General features: G+C 50.7%; 1 protein-coding gene across 2 annotated transcripts in view; it reads left to right on the forward strand.

The window, feature by feature from the left end:
• MLH3 (mutL homolog 3) overlaps nt 1-17,812 on the forward strand; it is an 81,113-nt gene that overhangs the window by 15,465 nt on the left and 47,836 nt on the right. The window contains exons 3-4 of one of the 2 annotated variants that reach the window (XM_088447477.1): nt 7,219-7,283; nt 11,941-12,045. In XM_088447477.1, coding sequence (XP_088303603.1) covers nt 7,219-7,283; nt 11,941-12,045 — 170 coding nt within the window. The remainder of the gene's footprint in view (nt 1-7,218; nt 7,284-11,940; nt 12,046-17,812) is intronic. The other variant, XM_088447478.1, reaches the window with a different exon arrangement.

The following is a 17,812-nucleotide window of genomic DNA, read 5'->3' on the forward strand; positions in this document are numbered from 1 at the left end:
TCCTTCGGGCGCCGGGTACTCCTTTCAGCACAGGAGCGTCCCCGCCCTTAGTTGAACTGCTTTGGGACATCCCCAAAGTCATCCCTGTGGACCCCCTATGGACCCTGAAGTAGAAAACAAGAGATATGGTAAGAACTTACCTTTGTTATCTCTGTTTCTACGAAGTCCATAGGGTCCACATGGCGCCCGTCCTGAAGCACCTGGCTTCATATGGGCTGTGTGGCTGGTCACCGGTTTTCCGTCTCCCATTTCTGTGAGTATGGTTTCTTGTGTGTTCCAGTCTTCCTTCTCTCTGTTTAGTCTCCTCCTCCGGCCTTGGCTGCTTACCAAATGAGGTGCCTGTGGCTCGGGGGCAGGGTATAGAGGAGGACGGACCCAAGTGCATCCTGGGAGCAGCAAAGCTTCAACTGCAGTGCCCGTGGATCCAGATCCAGCTATACCCCAAGGTCAACCCTGTGGACCCTATGGACTTCGTAGAAACAGAGATAACAAAGGTAAGTTCTTACCATATCTCTTGTTTTTCCAGGAGGCCACGAGGTGGGTCACTGTACTGCAAGGCTACTGGGGGGTATCCACTTAGCGATTTAAACAAGCGATTGCACGATAATGATGTCGTTATCGTGCAATCGCTTGCAAATCGCACATGCATCGGGCATGTTTTGGACGGAAGCGACCCGCGATGCGCGTGCCCGCGGGTCACTTCTGACATCGCCCGTACATGCAGGTCAACCTGACGATCTCGAGTGAACGTTCAGTCTAGGCACATCACTAGCTATACAAACGACAGCACGATTGCAATGTCGCAATCGTGCTCTCGTTTGTTTATCGCTAAGTGGATACCCCCCATACCTCTGAGATGTCAGTGCTCGGGGTCTCACACCCAGTAGACAGGCAGAGCAGCTCCCAAACATCGTTCTGTAGGCTCTTCCCTGAGCTTACACAGACACAGGTCCTGCCTGCACACACACACACATACACAGGTCCTGCCTGCACACACACACACACACACGTCCTGCCTGCACACACACACAGGTCCTGCCTGCACACACACACACACACACAGGTCCTGCCTGCACACAAACACACACACACACACGTCTTACCTGCACACACACACACACAGGTCCTGCCTGCACACACACACACAGGTCCTGCCTGCACACACACACACAGGTCCTGCCTGCACACACACACACTGGTCCTGCTTGCACACACACACACTGGTCCTGCTTGCACACACACACACAGGACCTGCCTACACACACACACACACACAGGTCCAGTCTGCACTCACACACACACACACACACAGGTCCTGCCTGCACACACACGCACACACAGGTCCTTCCTGCACACACACACAGGTCCTGCCTGCACACACACGCACACACAGGTCCTTCCTGCACACACACACAGGTCCTGCCTGCACACACACACACACACACAGGTCCTGCCTACACACACACACACACATGGGTCCTGCCTGCACACACACACACACACAGGTCCTGCCTACACACACACACACACACACACACGGGTCCTGCCTACACACACAGGTCCTACCTGCACACACACACACACACGGGTCCTGCCTGCACACATACACACAGGTCCTGCCTACACACACACACAGGTCCTGCCTGCACACACACACACTGGTCCTGCTTGCACACACACACACTGGTCCTGCCTGCACACACACACACAGGACCTGCCTACACACACACACACACACACACAGGTCCAGTCTGCACTCACACACACACACACACACACAGGTCCTGCCTGCACACACACGCACACACAGGTCCTTCCTGCACACACACACACACACAGGTCCTGCCTACACACACACACACACACACATGGGTCCTGCCTGCACACACACACACACACACACAGGTCCTGCCTACACACACACACACACACACACACACGGGTCCTGCCTGCACACACACACAGGTCCTGCCTACACACACAGGTCCTACCTGCACACACACACACACACGGGTCCTGCCTGCACACATACACACAGGTCCTGCCTACACACACACACAGGTCCTGCCTGCACACACACACAGGTCTAGCCTGCACACACACACACACACACACACCCACGTCCTGCCTGCACACACACACAGGTCCTGCCTACACACACGCACACAATCACACAGGTCCTGCCTACACACACACACGCACTGGTCCTGCCTGCATACACACACACAGGTCCTGCCTACACACACACACACACGTCCTGTTTGCACACACACACAGAGACACACACAGAGGTCCTGCCTGCACACACACACGGGTCCTGCCTGCACACACACGCACACTGAGGTCCTGCCTGCACACACACACACACACACACGGGTCCTGCCTGCACACACACAGGTCTAGCCTGCACACACACACACACACACACGGGTCCTGCCTGCACACACACACAAAGGTCCTGCCTGCACACACAGGTCCTGCCTGCACACTCACGCACACACAGGTCCTGCCTGCACACACACACACACAGGTTCTGCCTGCACACTCACACAGGTCTAGCCTACACACACACGGGTCCTGCCTGCACACACACACAGGCCCTGCCTGCATACACAGGTCCTGCCTGCACACTCACGCACACACAGGTCCTGCCTGCACACACACGCACGCACAGGTCCTGCCTGCACACACGGGTCCTGCCTGCACACACACACACAGGTCCTGCCTGCACACTCACAGGTCCTGCTTGCCCACACACAGGTCCTGCCTACACACACACACACAGGTCCTGCCTGCACACACACACACAGGTCCTGCCTACACACACGTCCTGCCTGCACACACACACACACACACACACGGGTCCTGCCTGCACACACACACACACGTCCTGCCTGCACACACACACAGGTCTAGCCTGCACACACACACGGGTCCTGCCTGCACACACAGGTCCTACCTGCACACTCACGCACACACAGGTCCTGCCTGCACGCACGCACACACACACACACACAGGTCCTGCCCGCACACTCACACAGGTCTAGCCTGCACACACACACACACACATACACGGGTCCTGCCTGCACACACACACAGGCCCTGCCTGCACACACAGGTCCTGCCTGCACACTCACGCACACACAGGTCCTGCCTGCACACACACGCACACACAGGTCCTGCCTGCACACACAGGTCCTGCCTGCACACTCACAGGTCCTGCTTGCCCACACACAGGTTCTGCCTACACACACACACACACACACACACACACAGGTCCTGCCTGCACACACACACACAGGTCCTGCCTACACACACGTCCTGCCTGCACACACACACACACACACACACACAGGTCCTGACTGCACAAACACACAGGTCCTGCCTGCACACACACACACACACACACAGGTCCTGCCTACACACACACACACAGAGGTCCTGCCTGCACACACACACAGGTCCTGCCTGCACACACACACACACACACACACACACACACACACACACACACACACACACACACACACACACACACACACACACACACACACAGGTCCTGCCTACACACACACACACAGAGGTCCTGCCTGCACACACACACAGGTCCTGCCTGCACACACACGCACACACAGGTCCTGCCTGCACACACACACACACGGTTCCTGCCTGCACACTCACACAAAGGTCCTGCCTACACACACACACATACACGTCCTGCCTGCACACACACACGGGTCCTGCCTGCACACATACACACAGGTCCTGCCTGCACACGCACACACAGGTCCTGCCTGCACACACACGCGTCCTGCCTGCACACACACACACACACACACACACAGGTCCTGCCTGCACACACACGCACATACAGGTCCTGCCTGCTCACACGGGTCCTGCCTGCACACTCACACACAGGTCCTGCCTACACACACACACACACACACGGGTCCTGCCTGCACACATAGGTCCTGCCTACACACACACACACACACACACACACACACACACAGGTCCTACCTGCACACACACACACACAGGTCCTGCCTGCACACATACACACAGTTCCTGCCTGCACACTCACACACAGGTCCTGCCTACACACACAGGTCCTGCCTGCACACACACACAGGTCCTGCCTGCACACTCACGCACACACAGGTCCTGCCTGCACACACACGCACACACAGGTCCTGCCTGCACACACGGGTCCTGCCTGCACACGCACACACAGGTCCTGCCTGCACACACGGGTCCTGCCTGCACACACACACACAGGTCCTGCCTGCACACTCACACACAGGTCCTGCCTACACACACACACACACACACACACACACACACACACGGGTCCTGCCTGCACACACACTGGTCCTGCCTGCACACTCACACACACGCACTGGTCCTGCCTGCATACACACACACACAGGTCCTGCCTACACACACACACGCACTGGTCCTGCGTACACACACACACACAGGTCCTGCCTGCACACTCACGCACACACAGGTCCTGCCTGCACACACACGCACACACAGGTCCTGCCTGCACACACACGCACATACAGGTCCTGCCTGCTCACACGGGTCCTGCCTGCACACACACACACAGGTCCTGCCTACACACACACACACACACACACGGGTCCTGCCTGCACACATACTGGTCCTGCCTGCACACTCACACACACACACAGGTTCTGCCTGCACACTCACACACTGGTCCTGCCTACACACACACACAGGTCTAGCCTACACACACAGGTCCTGCCTACACACTCACACACAGGTCCTGCCTACACACACACACAGGTCCTGCCTGCACACACACACGCACTGGTCCTGCCTGCATACACACACACACACACACAGGTCCTGCCTACACACACACACGCACTGGTCCTGCCTACACACACACACTGATCCTGCCTGCATACACACACACACACACACACACACACACAGGTCCTGCCTACACACACACACACACGCACTGGTCCTGCCTACATACACACACACACACACACACACACACACAGGTCCTGCCTGCACACACAGGTCCTGCCTACACACACACACACACACACACACACACACACACACACACAGGTCCTGCCTGCACACACACACAGGTCCTGCCTACACACACACACACACACACACACACACACGTCCTGCCTACACACACACACACACAGGTCCTGCCTGCACACACAGGTCCTGCCTACACACACACACACACACACAGGTCCTGCCTACACACACACACACACACACACACACACACACACACACACACACACACACACACAGGTCCTGCCTACACACACACACACACACGCACTGGTCCTGCCTGCATACACACACACACACACACTGGTCCTGCCTACATACACACACACGCACTGGTCCTGTCTGCATACACACACACACACAGGTCCTGCCTACACACACACACGCACTGGTCCTGCGTACACACACACACACAGGTCCTGCCTGCACACTCACGCACACACAGGTCCTGCCTGCACACACACGCACACACAGGTCCTGCCTGCACACACACGCACATACAGGTCCTGCCTGCTCACACGGGTCCTGCCTGCACACACACACACAGGTCCTGCCTACACACACACACACACACGGGTCCTGCCTGCACACACACTGGTCCTGCCTGCACACTCACACACACACACAGGTTCTGCCTGCACACTCACACACTGGTCCTGCCTACACACACACACAGGTCTAGCCTACACACACAGGTCCTGCCTACACACTCACACACAGGTCCTGCCTACACACACACACAGGTCCTGCCTGCACACACACACGCACTGGTCCTGCCTGCATACACACACACACACACACACACACACACACACACAGGTCCTGCCTACACACACACACGCACTGGTCCTGCCTACACACACACACTGATCCTGCCTGCATACACACACACACACACACACACAGGTCCTGCCTACACACACACACACACACGCACTGGTCCTGCCTGCATACACACACATACACACACACACACACACACAGGTCCTGCCTGCACACACAGGTCCTGCCTACACACACACACACACACACACACACACACACACACACACAGGTCCTGCCTGCACACACACACAGGTCCTGCCTACACACACACACACACACACACACACACACACACACACACACACACACACACACACACACACACACACACAGGTCCTGCCTACACACACACACACACAGGTCCTGCCTGCACACACAGGTCCTGCCTACACACACACACACACACAGGTCCTGCCTGCACACACACACAGGTCCTGCCTACACACACACACACACACACACACACACACACACACACACACACACACACACACACACACACACACACAGGTCCTGCCTACACACACACACACACACACACACACACTGGTCCTGCCTGCATACACACACACACACACTGGTCCTGCCTACATACACACAGACGCACTGGTCCTGTCTGCATACACACACACACACAGGTCCTGCCTGCACACTACCTACCTACACACACACACACACACACACACACACACACACACACACACACACACAGGTCTTGCCTGCACACTACCTACACACACACACACACACACACACACACACATACACAGGTCCTGCCTACACACACACACACAGGTCCTGCATCACTCCAGAGATGAGTAGCGGCCTTGTACCTGGCTGTGTTATTTCAGTTGTATATATATCGATGTAGATTACTGGGATAAATTGAGATTTATGATAATAGTGGAATAAATAATAGGACAGCCTTCCCGTTCCAGCCAGCATGATGATTGCAGTAGAAAGATGATTTCATTTTAGTGAATTGCATTTTTGTAGGCGTCCGCTTTATTTTGCCCACCTGACCCCCTTCTGTACGCCTGCCCTGGGGCGCGACGACATTAGATTAATATAGTTCCTATACAATAATGTGACTGATATAGTTCCTATTGCTCGTTGTGCCTTTGAATGATCTCCAGCTCTCATCGGTTTAGGCTTTCAGTACCAGTGTTACCCTTTTAGGAGTGAGGTCATCATGTCATTGGTACCCAGGCCCAGTGCAGAGAGAGGCCCTGCAGAGCACGGAGGTAGGGACAGTACCAGATCCCCGTTATTCTGCATTAAGCATGATACACAATTTAGAAACGGTTTCTTCTGCTGCAGGTAACGGCCCTTTGCAGTCCTTGTACTCGGAATGGAAAAACCCGGTGTTTGCACGTCCTCCCCTGGTGAGCGATGCCGTTATTATATATGGTTTCTGTACTGGGATCCTTGTTTTATGGCTGAGACGTCTTTTACTGATCAGAAACTTATGTGTTGAGGAAATACTGTAACATTGGATGCGCTTTACTTGCAGTCTGCCCCCCCTGCAGGCACAGAGCTACATCATATTATATATACGATATACAGTATATCTCCTGTATATACAGTAATGCAGTGCTTCTTTAACACTGGAAGACTTGCAGATCGTCCATCCTGGTTTATCACAGATATGGGGCCTGTGCACAGCACAGAATTATAACCAGACCTAATATCTCTTAGATTATTGTCATAGCACTTGCAATAACTTTCTGCCAAGGAACAAATATAGATAGTCTTCATTCTAGCACCAGGCACCTGTCCAAACATGTGCAGTTCCTCTTTCCTGCCTGGGGTGTCACCCTGCTCTGGTGCTTCTAGCACACTCAGCTGATGCAATAATCTACTGATATACAGACCAGAGTGTGCTAGAAACACCAGAGCAGAGGGTGACACCCCAGGCAGGAAAGAGGAACTGCACGGGCTGTGACAGGTGCAGGGTGCTAGAATGAAGACTAGATAATGTGAGATAATGCAGTGTAAGTGTAGACAGACCATTGCACATATATACATATAGATAATGTGAGATAATGCAGTGTGAGTGTAGACAGACCATTGCACATATATACATATACATAATGTGAGATAATGCAGTGTGAGTGTAGACAGACCATTGCACATATATACATATAGATAATGTGAGATAATGCAGTGTGAGTGTAGACAGACCATTGCACATATATACATATAGATAATGTGAGATAATGCAGTGTGAGTGTAGACAGACCATTGCACATATACACATATAGATATATGTGGATGGAGCTCTCACCTAGGGAATTGTGTGAAATACACATTTAGCTCAGTGAAAAAAATCTTGGTGTTTATATTGTTACAGTGCATGCAGTCATATAGTCGACTTTCACTATGTTGACACCAGAAAATCAACAGTTAAGTCGACATGGACAGAACGTCAACATATAAAATGTTGACATTCTGAAAAATGTCTACATGGGGGTTACTTGCCTGCAAAAGGCATTGTTGACATTCCGCCCATGTCGACATTTCAGCAGTGTTTACATGCTGAATGTTGAAATGATCATGCCGACACTGTAATATTGACATAAAATACCGAACCCTGTAACGCAGATGTCTGAGACTGATGATTGGACGGGTATATTTGTGTCCCGCAGCTGCAGGGGGTTTGATGCATGCACATGTTCCGGGTGTGGATCAATAGGTCTACAATAAAAAAGTATGCAATACAATTTAGACAGGCAGTAGGTCGACACACTAAAGGTCGACTAGTAAGGTCGACAGGGACATAAGGTCGACAGGGTTATTAACACATGGTCGACACATGGTTATTTTTTTCTAGCCCTAATCTTCACCCTAACCCTCCCCTTGGTGCCTAACCCTAACCCTCCCTCCTGGTGCCTAACCCTTACTGCCCCTCCTGGTGCCTAACCCTTACTGTCCCTCCTGGTACCTAACCCTCCCTCCTGGTGCCTAGCCCTTACTGTCCATCCTGGCGCCTAGCCCTTACTGTCCCTCCTGGTGCCTAACCCTCCCTCCTGGTGCCTAACGCTTCCTCCTGGTACCTAACCATTACTGTCCCTTCTGGTGCCTAACCCTCCCTCCTGGTGCCTAACGCTTCCTCTTGGTACTAACGCTTCCTCTTGGTACCTAACCATTACTGTCCCTCCTGTTGCCTAACCCTCCCTCCTGGTGCCTAACGCTTCCTCCTGGTACCTAACCATTACTGTCCCTCCTGGTGCCTAACCTTCCCTCCTGGTACCTAACGTTCCTCCTGGTGCCTAACCATTACTGTCCCTCCTGGTGCCTAACCCTCCCTCCTGGTGCCTGACCCTTACTGTCCCTCCTGGTACCTAATCCTCCCTCCTGGTGCCTAACCCTCCCTCCTGGTGCCTAACGCTTCCTCCTGGTACCTAACCATTACTGTCCCTCCTGGTGCCTAACCCTCCCTCCTGGTGCCTAACGCTTCCTCCTGGTGCCTAACCCTCCCTCCTGGTGCCTAACGCTTCCTCCTGGTACCTAACCATTACTGTCCCTCCTGGTGCCTAACCCTCCCTCCTGGTGCCTAACGCTTCCTCCTGGTGCCTAACCATTACTGTCCCTCCTGGTGCCTAACTCTTACTGTCCCTCCTGGTACCTAACCCTCCCTCCTGGTGCCTAGCCCTTACTGTCCATCCTGGCGCCTAGCCCTTACTGTCCCTCCTGGCGCCTAACCCTCCCTCCTGGCGCCTAACCCTACCCCTCCTGGTGCCTAACTCTTACTGTCCTTCCTGGTACCTAACCCTCCCTCCTGGTGCCTGACCCTTACTGTCCCTCCTGGTGCCTAACCCTCCCTCCTGGTGCCTAACCCTCCCTCCTGGTGCCTAACGCTTCCTCCTGGTACCTAACCATTACTGTCCCTCCTGGTGCCTAACGCTTCCTCCTGGTGCCTAACCATTACTGTCCCTCCTGGTGCCTAACCCTCCCTCCTGGTGCCTGACCCTTACTGTCCCTCCTGGTGCCTAACCCTCCCTCCTGGTGCCTAACGCTTCCTCCTGGTACCTAACCAATACTGTACCTCCTGGTGCCTAATGCTTCCTCCTGGCACCTAACCATTACTGTCCCTCCTGGTGCCTAACTCTTACTGTCCCTCCTGGTACCTAACCCTCCCTCCTGGTGCCTAACCCTCCCTCCTGGTGCCTAACGCTTCCTCCTGGTACCTAACCATTACTGTCCCTCCTGGTGCCTAACCCTCCCTCCTGGTGCCTAACTCTTACTGTCCCTCCTGGTGCCTAACCATTACTGTCCCTCCTGGTGCCTAACGCTCCCTCCTGGTGCCTAGCCCTTACTGTCAATCCTGGCGCCTAACCCTCCCTCCTGGCGCCTAACCCTACCCCTCCCTCCTGATACCTAACCCTCCCTCCTGGTGCCTAACGCTTACCCTCTCCCTTCTGGTGCCTAATCCTTACAGTCGGGGTAGGTGCCTAACCCTAACCCTCCCTCCTGGTGCCTAACCCTCCCTCCTGGTGCCTAACCATTGCTGTCCCTCCTGGTGCCTAACCCTCCCTCCTGGTGCCTAACCCTTACTGTCCCTCCTGGCGCCTAACCCTCCCTCCTGGCGCCTAACCCTACCCCTCCCTCCTGGTGCCTAACCCTCCCTCCTGGTGCCTAACGCTTACCCTCTCCCTTCTGGTGCCTAATCCTTACAGTCGGGGTAGGTGCCTAACCCTAACAGAAAATAAAATAGAAAATGTGTCGACCATTTATGTGTTGACCTACTGACCCTGTCGACCTTATTACTAGTCGACCTTTAGTGTGTCGACCTTCAGACCCTGTCCACCTATTGCCTGTCTAAATTGTATTGTCTACCTAAACATTGCCTACCTTATTACTGTAGACCTGATGACCACATACCGCATGTTCCATAGAGACTGGTCCTCTCCGCTGTGTGGGTTAAGGATTGTACTGGTTACTGATACTGGTCTGATTCAGAGATGGAGGCTACTGGCGCTGCAGCTGCGAATTTCTACACACAGTGTGTCGCAGCTGCCGGGATTTGTATTGAGGCGCCGACAAGCGGCTATGCAAATCCAAGCGACTGTTCAGAAAGACAAGGGACCTCATTCAGAGTCTCTCGCAAGCGGCCACTCGCTCGCATCCAGCGTATGCAAATTTTTCAAAGTGACGCCATGGGAAGCGATCGCTCGCGAAGGCATAAGCACGCCCACTTTGGCGATTGCCCTGTGTATGCTGACACCCATTAGCCTATGTTGAGACGCCCACTTGCGCACGTCATCTCCAGGAAGTGTATTAAAACATTGGTACATCGAGCACCATCGGTTGCGATCGCAGCGCTTGTGGTTGCCTTATCCTGCCGCAAGCACTGCGTGGATTTCAGTGTAAAAAACAAGCATGTGACGTGTACTATGACGCTGGCTGATAATTATGCACGCCTTAAAAACGGCGTTGGAACACTCAGGCACGCCTGCGTTCGCACCTCCACTCCCCCGTTATTAGTGTCCTGCCCCTGTTACCACCCACAAACGGGCTCTCATGTCACTCATCTCACTGGGCTGTGTTTGCTGGGCGAGCGAGCGGGCTGCGATCACACAGGGTAGTTTGCGAACGCGCAGAACGAAGCATGCGCTTTCTCCGCATCGGGCCGCTTGCGAGCGCACAGCGCTTGCGAGAGACTCTGAATGAGGTCCAAAGCTCGGCCACAGATCAATAAATTATTGGCGTTCTGAGTAACCCAATGGCAGCGGGAACTGAGACGCCGGAGACCATTTAACTGTGTATGGGATCACAGATGCTGGCGGAGAAAGGCAGCAGGAACGGTCACAACACGCCTGCGTCTCAGTTGCCACCTCCCCAGGTCACCCAGAAATGGTCCCTGCCTGTCGTTCACACTGTGAATAATCCTCACGGGGAGGCATCGGTAATGAACTCAGACGTCTGTACAGGCCGCCGATAATTGCTCAGCTGCGTAAGCCTCGCCATGACATCCATTGTGAATGAGCCCCCCTTGTACCTTCTCCCTGTAGTTACTGTGGCTAGTCTTCTCCTTGGCAGGTGGCTGTGGATGTGAGCAGTGAGAACTCTGACGCTCTGGCTGTGAAGATACACAATATATTATACCCCTATCGTTTCACCAAGGAAATGATTCACACAGTGAAGGTAGGGAGCGGCCTGAAAAGCGGGACTGAAGCTGGGCTTGCTCAGTGATGGATCCTGAGCATTAGGCTTTTGTGGGAGACTGTTTCAGAGTTGTACATTGGAGGGGACGAAGCTTTTATGATGGGGGTCCAGTACAGCAGGGTTAGCGAACACCGCGAGGCCGAGAGAGGTAAAACACGTGCGGCCAGAAAGACTGCCGCATATTGGCCGTCTAGAAATAGCTGCACGATGACATAGTGGGCGGAATTCAATTCTTTTCATCCCCTATCGCGCCCGACGGAGCTATTCTATTCTTGCTCCTGTCGGGCGCGATCAGCTGCCAAGCGCTACATTTCAGCTCACAGCCCCTGGGGGATGAGAGCTGAAATGTGCGAAAAGTGACATGTTTGGGCGCCCAAACATCACTTTTCGCGATCGCGCCCAGCACTTTGGTCGGGTTTAGCTGCTTTACGCGGCTAAACCTGACCTCTATGGGTGCGATCAGCGTGAAAAGCTGGCACAATTGCATAGCGGCCCGCGATCTCCTGTCACTTTAGACGGGAGATGCGGGCCGCGAATACAATTGAATTCCACCCAGTGTATTGGTGCCCACGTGCTGAATTCTCTGCATCGCAGATTGCATGCCGCTCGGCACCAGTAGTGCACTGTATGTACCCGGCCTCCGCCAGGCGTAGGTGACCTACACTTACACCAATGCTTGAAATCATTTCTTTGGCTTGCAAAACACACACTTATTATTAAGAATTATTATTACTCTACAACCTCATACAGGGTCTCGTACAGACCAGAGTTATTTTAATAATTTATTATACAATGGGCGGAATTCAATTGATTTTGCGTCCCGCATCTCCCAGCTAAAGTGACAGGAGATCGCGGGCCGCTATTCAATTGTGCCAGCGTTTCATGCTGATCGCACCCAAAGTGGTCGGGTTTAGCCGCGTAAAACGGCTAACCCCGACCAAAGTGCTGGGCGCGATCGCGAAAAGTGATGTTTGGGCGCCCAAACATGTCATTTTTCGCACATTTCAGCTCTCATCCCCCAGGGGCTGCGAGCTGAAATGTAGCGCTTGGCAGCTGATCGCGCCCGACAGGAGCAAGAATAGAATAGCTCCGTCGGGCGCGATAGGGGATGAAAAGAATTGAATTCCGCCCAATGTCAGAACCTATTACATACGCTCTGACACACAGGCTGGAAATTTAGGTCACCGCCGCTATAAGGTTAAACAAGTGTAAAATACTTTCTCCCAATTACCGTCATCTATTGACCTTATTCTGTTTTACCATTTCCCTTTGATCTCAGTGGTGGAGACCAGCCAATGCATTGGGTAACGTTACTAATAATCAGCAGCCAACCGTTTCCTATGTATTATGCGTCCGCCGGTCTCATAACTACATACCGTATTAGCACAGTTCCCTAGTTATGAAAGCTGTAGAATAAGTAAGATTTCCTATCTGGGGATCTGCGCTGACCTGTATCCGTTACTATCCTGTGCTGGTCTGACTGAGGCACTTATACAGTGTATGTGCTGGTGGATGCTGTAATAACACTACTAACTAGGATAATAATATTGCTTTAATATCTGGTTCCTGGAGGCTATAACACACTGCCCGGCCCTGCTCCCTGGTGGCCTAGTTTCTCAGGAATGACCTGCCCTTGTGTGATGAACGTTACATTTTCCAGCAGCTGCTTAGCCTTAAGGTGCATACACACACAACGATTTTTTGAACAATTATCGATAACGATATCGTTCAATCGTTGAAAAAATCGTTCACTTTCTGAGTTAAAACGATTATCGTTCTTGCACGTTCACATTTGTAGTTCAGTCACACTGACCAACTCAACAATTTTCAGTAAGGGAATAGGCAACAATCGTTTGTAGTTAAAAAAAAAATCATTCATTACATTTAGTAAATGAACGATTTTAGTGAACGATTTCCATAAATTTTTCTCTTGAAAAAATTATCAAAAAATCGTTTACTAAAATCGTTCATTTACTAAATCGTTGTGTGTGTGTGCGTGTGCAGCTTAAGTAGTATTATCTGGCAGTTGTGTGTTTCTGTAGATCTGCTGTCCGTGCCTCAGTGTTTAGGGATGTTGCGTCTACTCACCTGCATCAGTGCGTTTAACTGTGTGATAGTGGCAGCCTCTAATATGGAGGTGGTACTGTATGTCGCAGGAATTTATCTAACTTGGGGCCTGATTCAGAGCCGCTCGTAAGCGGCCGCTTGTTCGTTCCGAGCGATGTTAGCCCAACTGCGCATGCGTACGGATCGTTATATGCATGCGCTAACCAGTCAGTGCGGCCGAAATTCATGTGCTCGCAAAATAGCGAATGCCTGCTATTTTGAGTGACAGAAAGAGGCGTATGTGGGTGGTAACAGGGGAAGGTGCTTGAAAATGGGGAGTGGAAATCAGAACGCAGGCGTGCTTAAAGGTCAAAACGGGCGTTTTATGGGTGTGCATATTTAAAACAGCAGCGTCATTGACCATGTCACTGAGTTATTTTATAGTCAGAACTGCTCGCAAAATTGTGGTAACAAAAACCAACCACAAGAATAGCGAGCAGTTCATACCCTGGTCGATGTACTCGATTAATCTAATAAATAGCGGACATGACGTATGGTGCGAGCGGCCAGGGGGCGTATTTTTCCAAAAAACGAACGCAAGTTTTGTTCGCTCGTTCAGACATAGAGGCGTGAACAGACCGCAAACAGCGAACGGTTCATTTGAATAGCCACCCCTTGTTTTAGAACGAACGACCGCAAATAGCGAGTGGCTCTGAATGAGGGCCTTGGTGGCTACCTCTGAATACTTCTTTGGCAACCACTCAGCCACCGTGTGACACATTGACAATGCTTTTTTACAGCAAGAACAGTGCTAAGTTTTGTGTATGATAACTGAGTTGTTTATGTTGTCGTGATTGGTTGTTTTTGTTGCGCCAGTTGAGGTTTGTTGTGATTGTGGCAGATGTGTCAATTTTAGGTTGTTGTAGTTGCTGTGATTATCATTTGATTGTGGTTGGTGGTTGTGGCTATTGTGGATTGTTTTTGTTGTTGTGGCCAATGTAGCAACTGTTGATGTGGCGATTGTAAATTGTTGTAATTGCGGCGATTGTGGATTGTTTTTGTTGTAGCAATTGTTAGGTTTTTTTTATTGCTGTGATTGTGGGTGGTTGCTGCGGTGATTGGATTGTTTTTGTTGTTGCAGCGATTGTGGCAACTTGTTGTGGCAATTGCGGGTTGTAGTTGCAGCGATTGTTGAGAGTATAAGCTTTTGTCATTAATTATTTTCATTTGACAACTGCTGTGGAGATTATAGACTGTTATTGTGGCATCTCTTGTGGCGATTGTGGTTGATTGTTCCGGCTACTGTAATTTGTTTTTTTTTGTTGTGGCAGTTGTAGCAATTGTTGCCACGATTTTATTTTAGTTGCAATTGATGTTTTTTTTGTTGCTGTGATTGTGGGTGGTTGTTGCGACGATTGTGGATTGTTTTTGTCGTTTGGATTGTTGCAACTATTGTTGCAACTATTATTGCAGCGATTGCGGGTTGTTGCAGTGATTATAAGCTGTTGTAATTAATGATTGTGTCAACTGTTGTTGTGGAGATTATAGGTTGTTGCTTTTGTTGTAGAGATTGTGGGTTGTTATGGCGATTGTGGTTGGTTGTTGCAACATTTGTGGATTGTTGGTGTTGTGGCGAATGTAGCAACTGTTTGTGGATTGTTCTGATTGTTGCAGCGATTGCGGGTTGTTGTAGTTGCAGTGATTGTGGTGAATATAAACTATTGTAATTAATGGTTGTCGCTATGGTTGTGTCAACTGTTGTTGTGGAGATTATAGGTTGTTGCTTTTGTTGTAGATATTGTGGGTTGTTATTGTGGCAACTGTTGTGGCGATTGTGGTTGGTTGTTACAGCTATTGTTGATTGGTTTTGTAGTAGCAATTGATGTTTTTTTTTGCAGCGATTGGGGGTTGTTGTAGTTGCAGTGATTGTGGTGATTATAAGATGTAATTAATGGTTGTCATTGTGGTTGCATCAACTGTTGTTGTGAAGATTATAGGTTGTTGCTTTTGTTGTTGTAGAGATTGTGGGTTGTTATTGTGGCAACTGTTGTGGCGATTGTGGTTGGTTGTTGCAGCTATTGTTTTTGTAGCTGTGGCGTATGTAGCAATTGTTGATGCAGCGATTGTGAGTTGTAATTGTGGCGATTGTGGGTTGTTTTTTTAGTAGTGATGGATGTTGTTTGTTGCTGTGATTGTGGGTGGTTGCAGCGATTGTGGATTGTTTTTGTTGTTGTAGCGAAATGTAGCAACTGTTGATTCGGCTTATGTGGGTTGTTGTAATTGCTGTGATTGTGGGTTGTTTTTGTTGTAGCTATTGTTTTTTTAGTTGCTGTGATTGTGGGTGGTTGCTGTGGTGATTGCCGATTGTTTTTGTTGCGCATACTGTGGCAACTTTTGTTGTGGCAATTGCGGGGTTGTAGTTGTGCAATTGTGGTGATTATAAGCTGTTGTAACTGTTGGTTGTCGCTTTGGTTGCATTAACCGTTGTTGTGTAGATTATAGGTTGCTGCTTTTGTTGTTGTAGAGATTGCGGTTATTATTGTGGCAGTTGTTGCGGCGATTGAGGTTGGTTGTTGCTGCTATTGTGGATTGTTTTTCTTGCGGCGAATGTAGCAACTGTTGATTCGGCGATTGCGGGTTGTTGTAGTTGCGGCGATTGTGGTTATAAACTGTTGGAATTAATGGTTGTTGCAGTGGTTGCGTCAACTGTTGTTGTGGAGATTATAGGTTGTTGCTTTTGTTGTTGTAGAGATTGTACGTTATTGTGGCAACTGATTGTGGTTGTTTTTGTAGTTGTGGCGAATGCAGCAACTGTTGATGAAGCGATTGTGGGTTGTAATTGTGGGTTGTTTTTGTAGTAGCGATTGATGTTTTTTGCTGCTGTGATTGTGGGTGGTTGCGGCGATTGTGGATTGTTTTTGTTGTTGCAGCGATTGGGGGTTGTTGTAGTTGCAGTGATTGTGGTGATTATAAACTGTTGTAATTAATGGTTGTCACTGTGGTTGCGTCAACTGTTGTTGTGGAGATTATAGGTTGTTGCTTTTGTTGTTGAAGAGATTGTGGGTTATTGTGGCAACTGTTGTGGCGATTGTGGTTGGTTGTTGCAGCTATAGTGGATTGTTTTTGTAGTTGTGGCGAATGTAGCAACTGTTGATGCAGCGATTGTGAGTTGTTTTTGTGGTAGTGATTAATGTTTTTTGTTGCTGTGATTGTGGGTGGTTGCGGTGATTGTGGATTGTTTTTGTTGTTGCAGCGATTGGGGGTTGCAGTGATTGTGGTGATTATAAGGTGTTGTATTTAATGGTTGTCGCTGTGGTTGCATCAACTGTTGTGGAGATTATAGGTTGTTGCTTTTGTTGTTGTAGAGATTGTGGGTTATTGTGGTAACTGTTGTGGCGATTGTGGTTGGTTGTTGCAGCTATAGTGGATTGTTTTTGTAGTTATGGCGAATGTAGCAACTGTTGATGCAGCAATTGTGGGTTGTAATTGTGGCGAGTGTGGGTTGTTTTTCTAGAAGCGATTGATTTTTCTGTTACTGTGATTGTGGGTGGTTGCAGCGATTGTGGATTGTTGTTGTTGTTGCGTCGATTGTGGCAACTTTTGTTGCGGCAATTGCGGGTTGTTGTGGCGATTGTGGTGATTATAAGCTGTTGCGATTGTTGGTTGTCGCAGTGGTTGCATCAACTGTTGTTGTGGAGAT

Source organism: Taudactylus pleione, unplaced genomic scaffold (genome assembly GCF_031769625.1).
Source record: "Taudactylus pleione unplaced genomic scaffold, aTauple2 ptg000433l, whole genome shotgun sequence".
NCBI classification, from domain to species: Eukaryota; Metazoa; Chordata; class Amphibia; order Anura; family Myobatrachidae; genus Taudactylus; species Taudactylus pleione.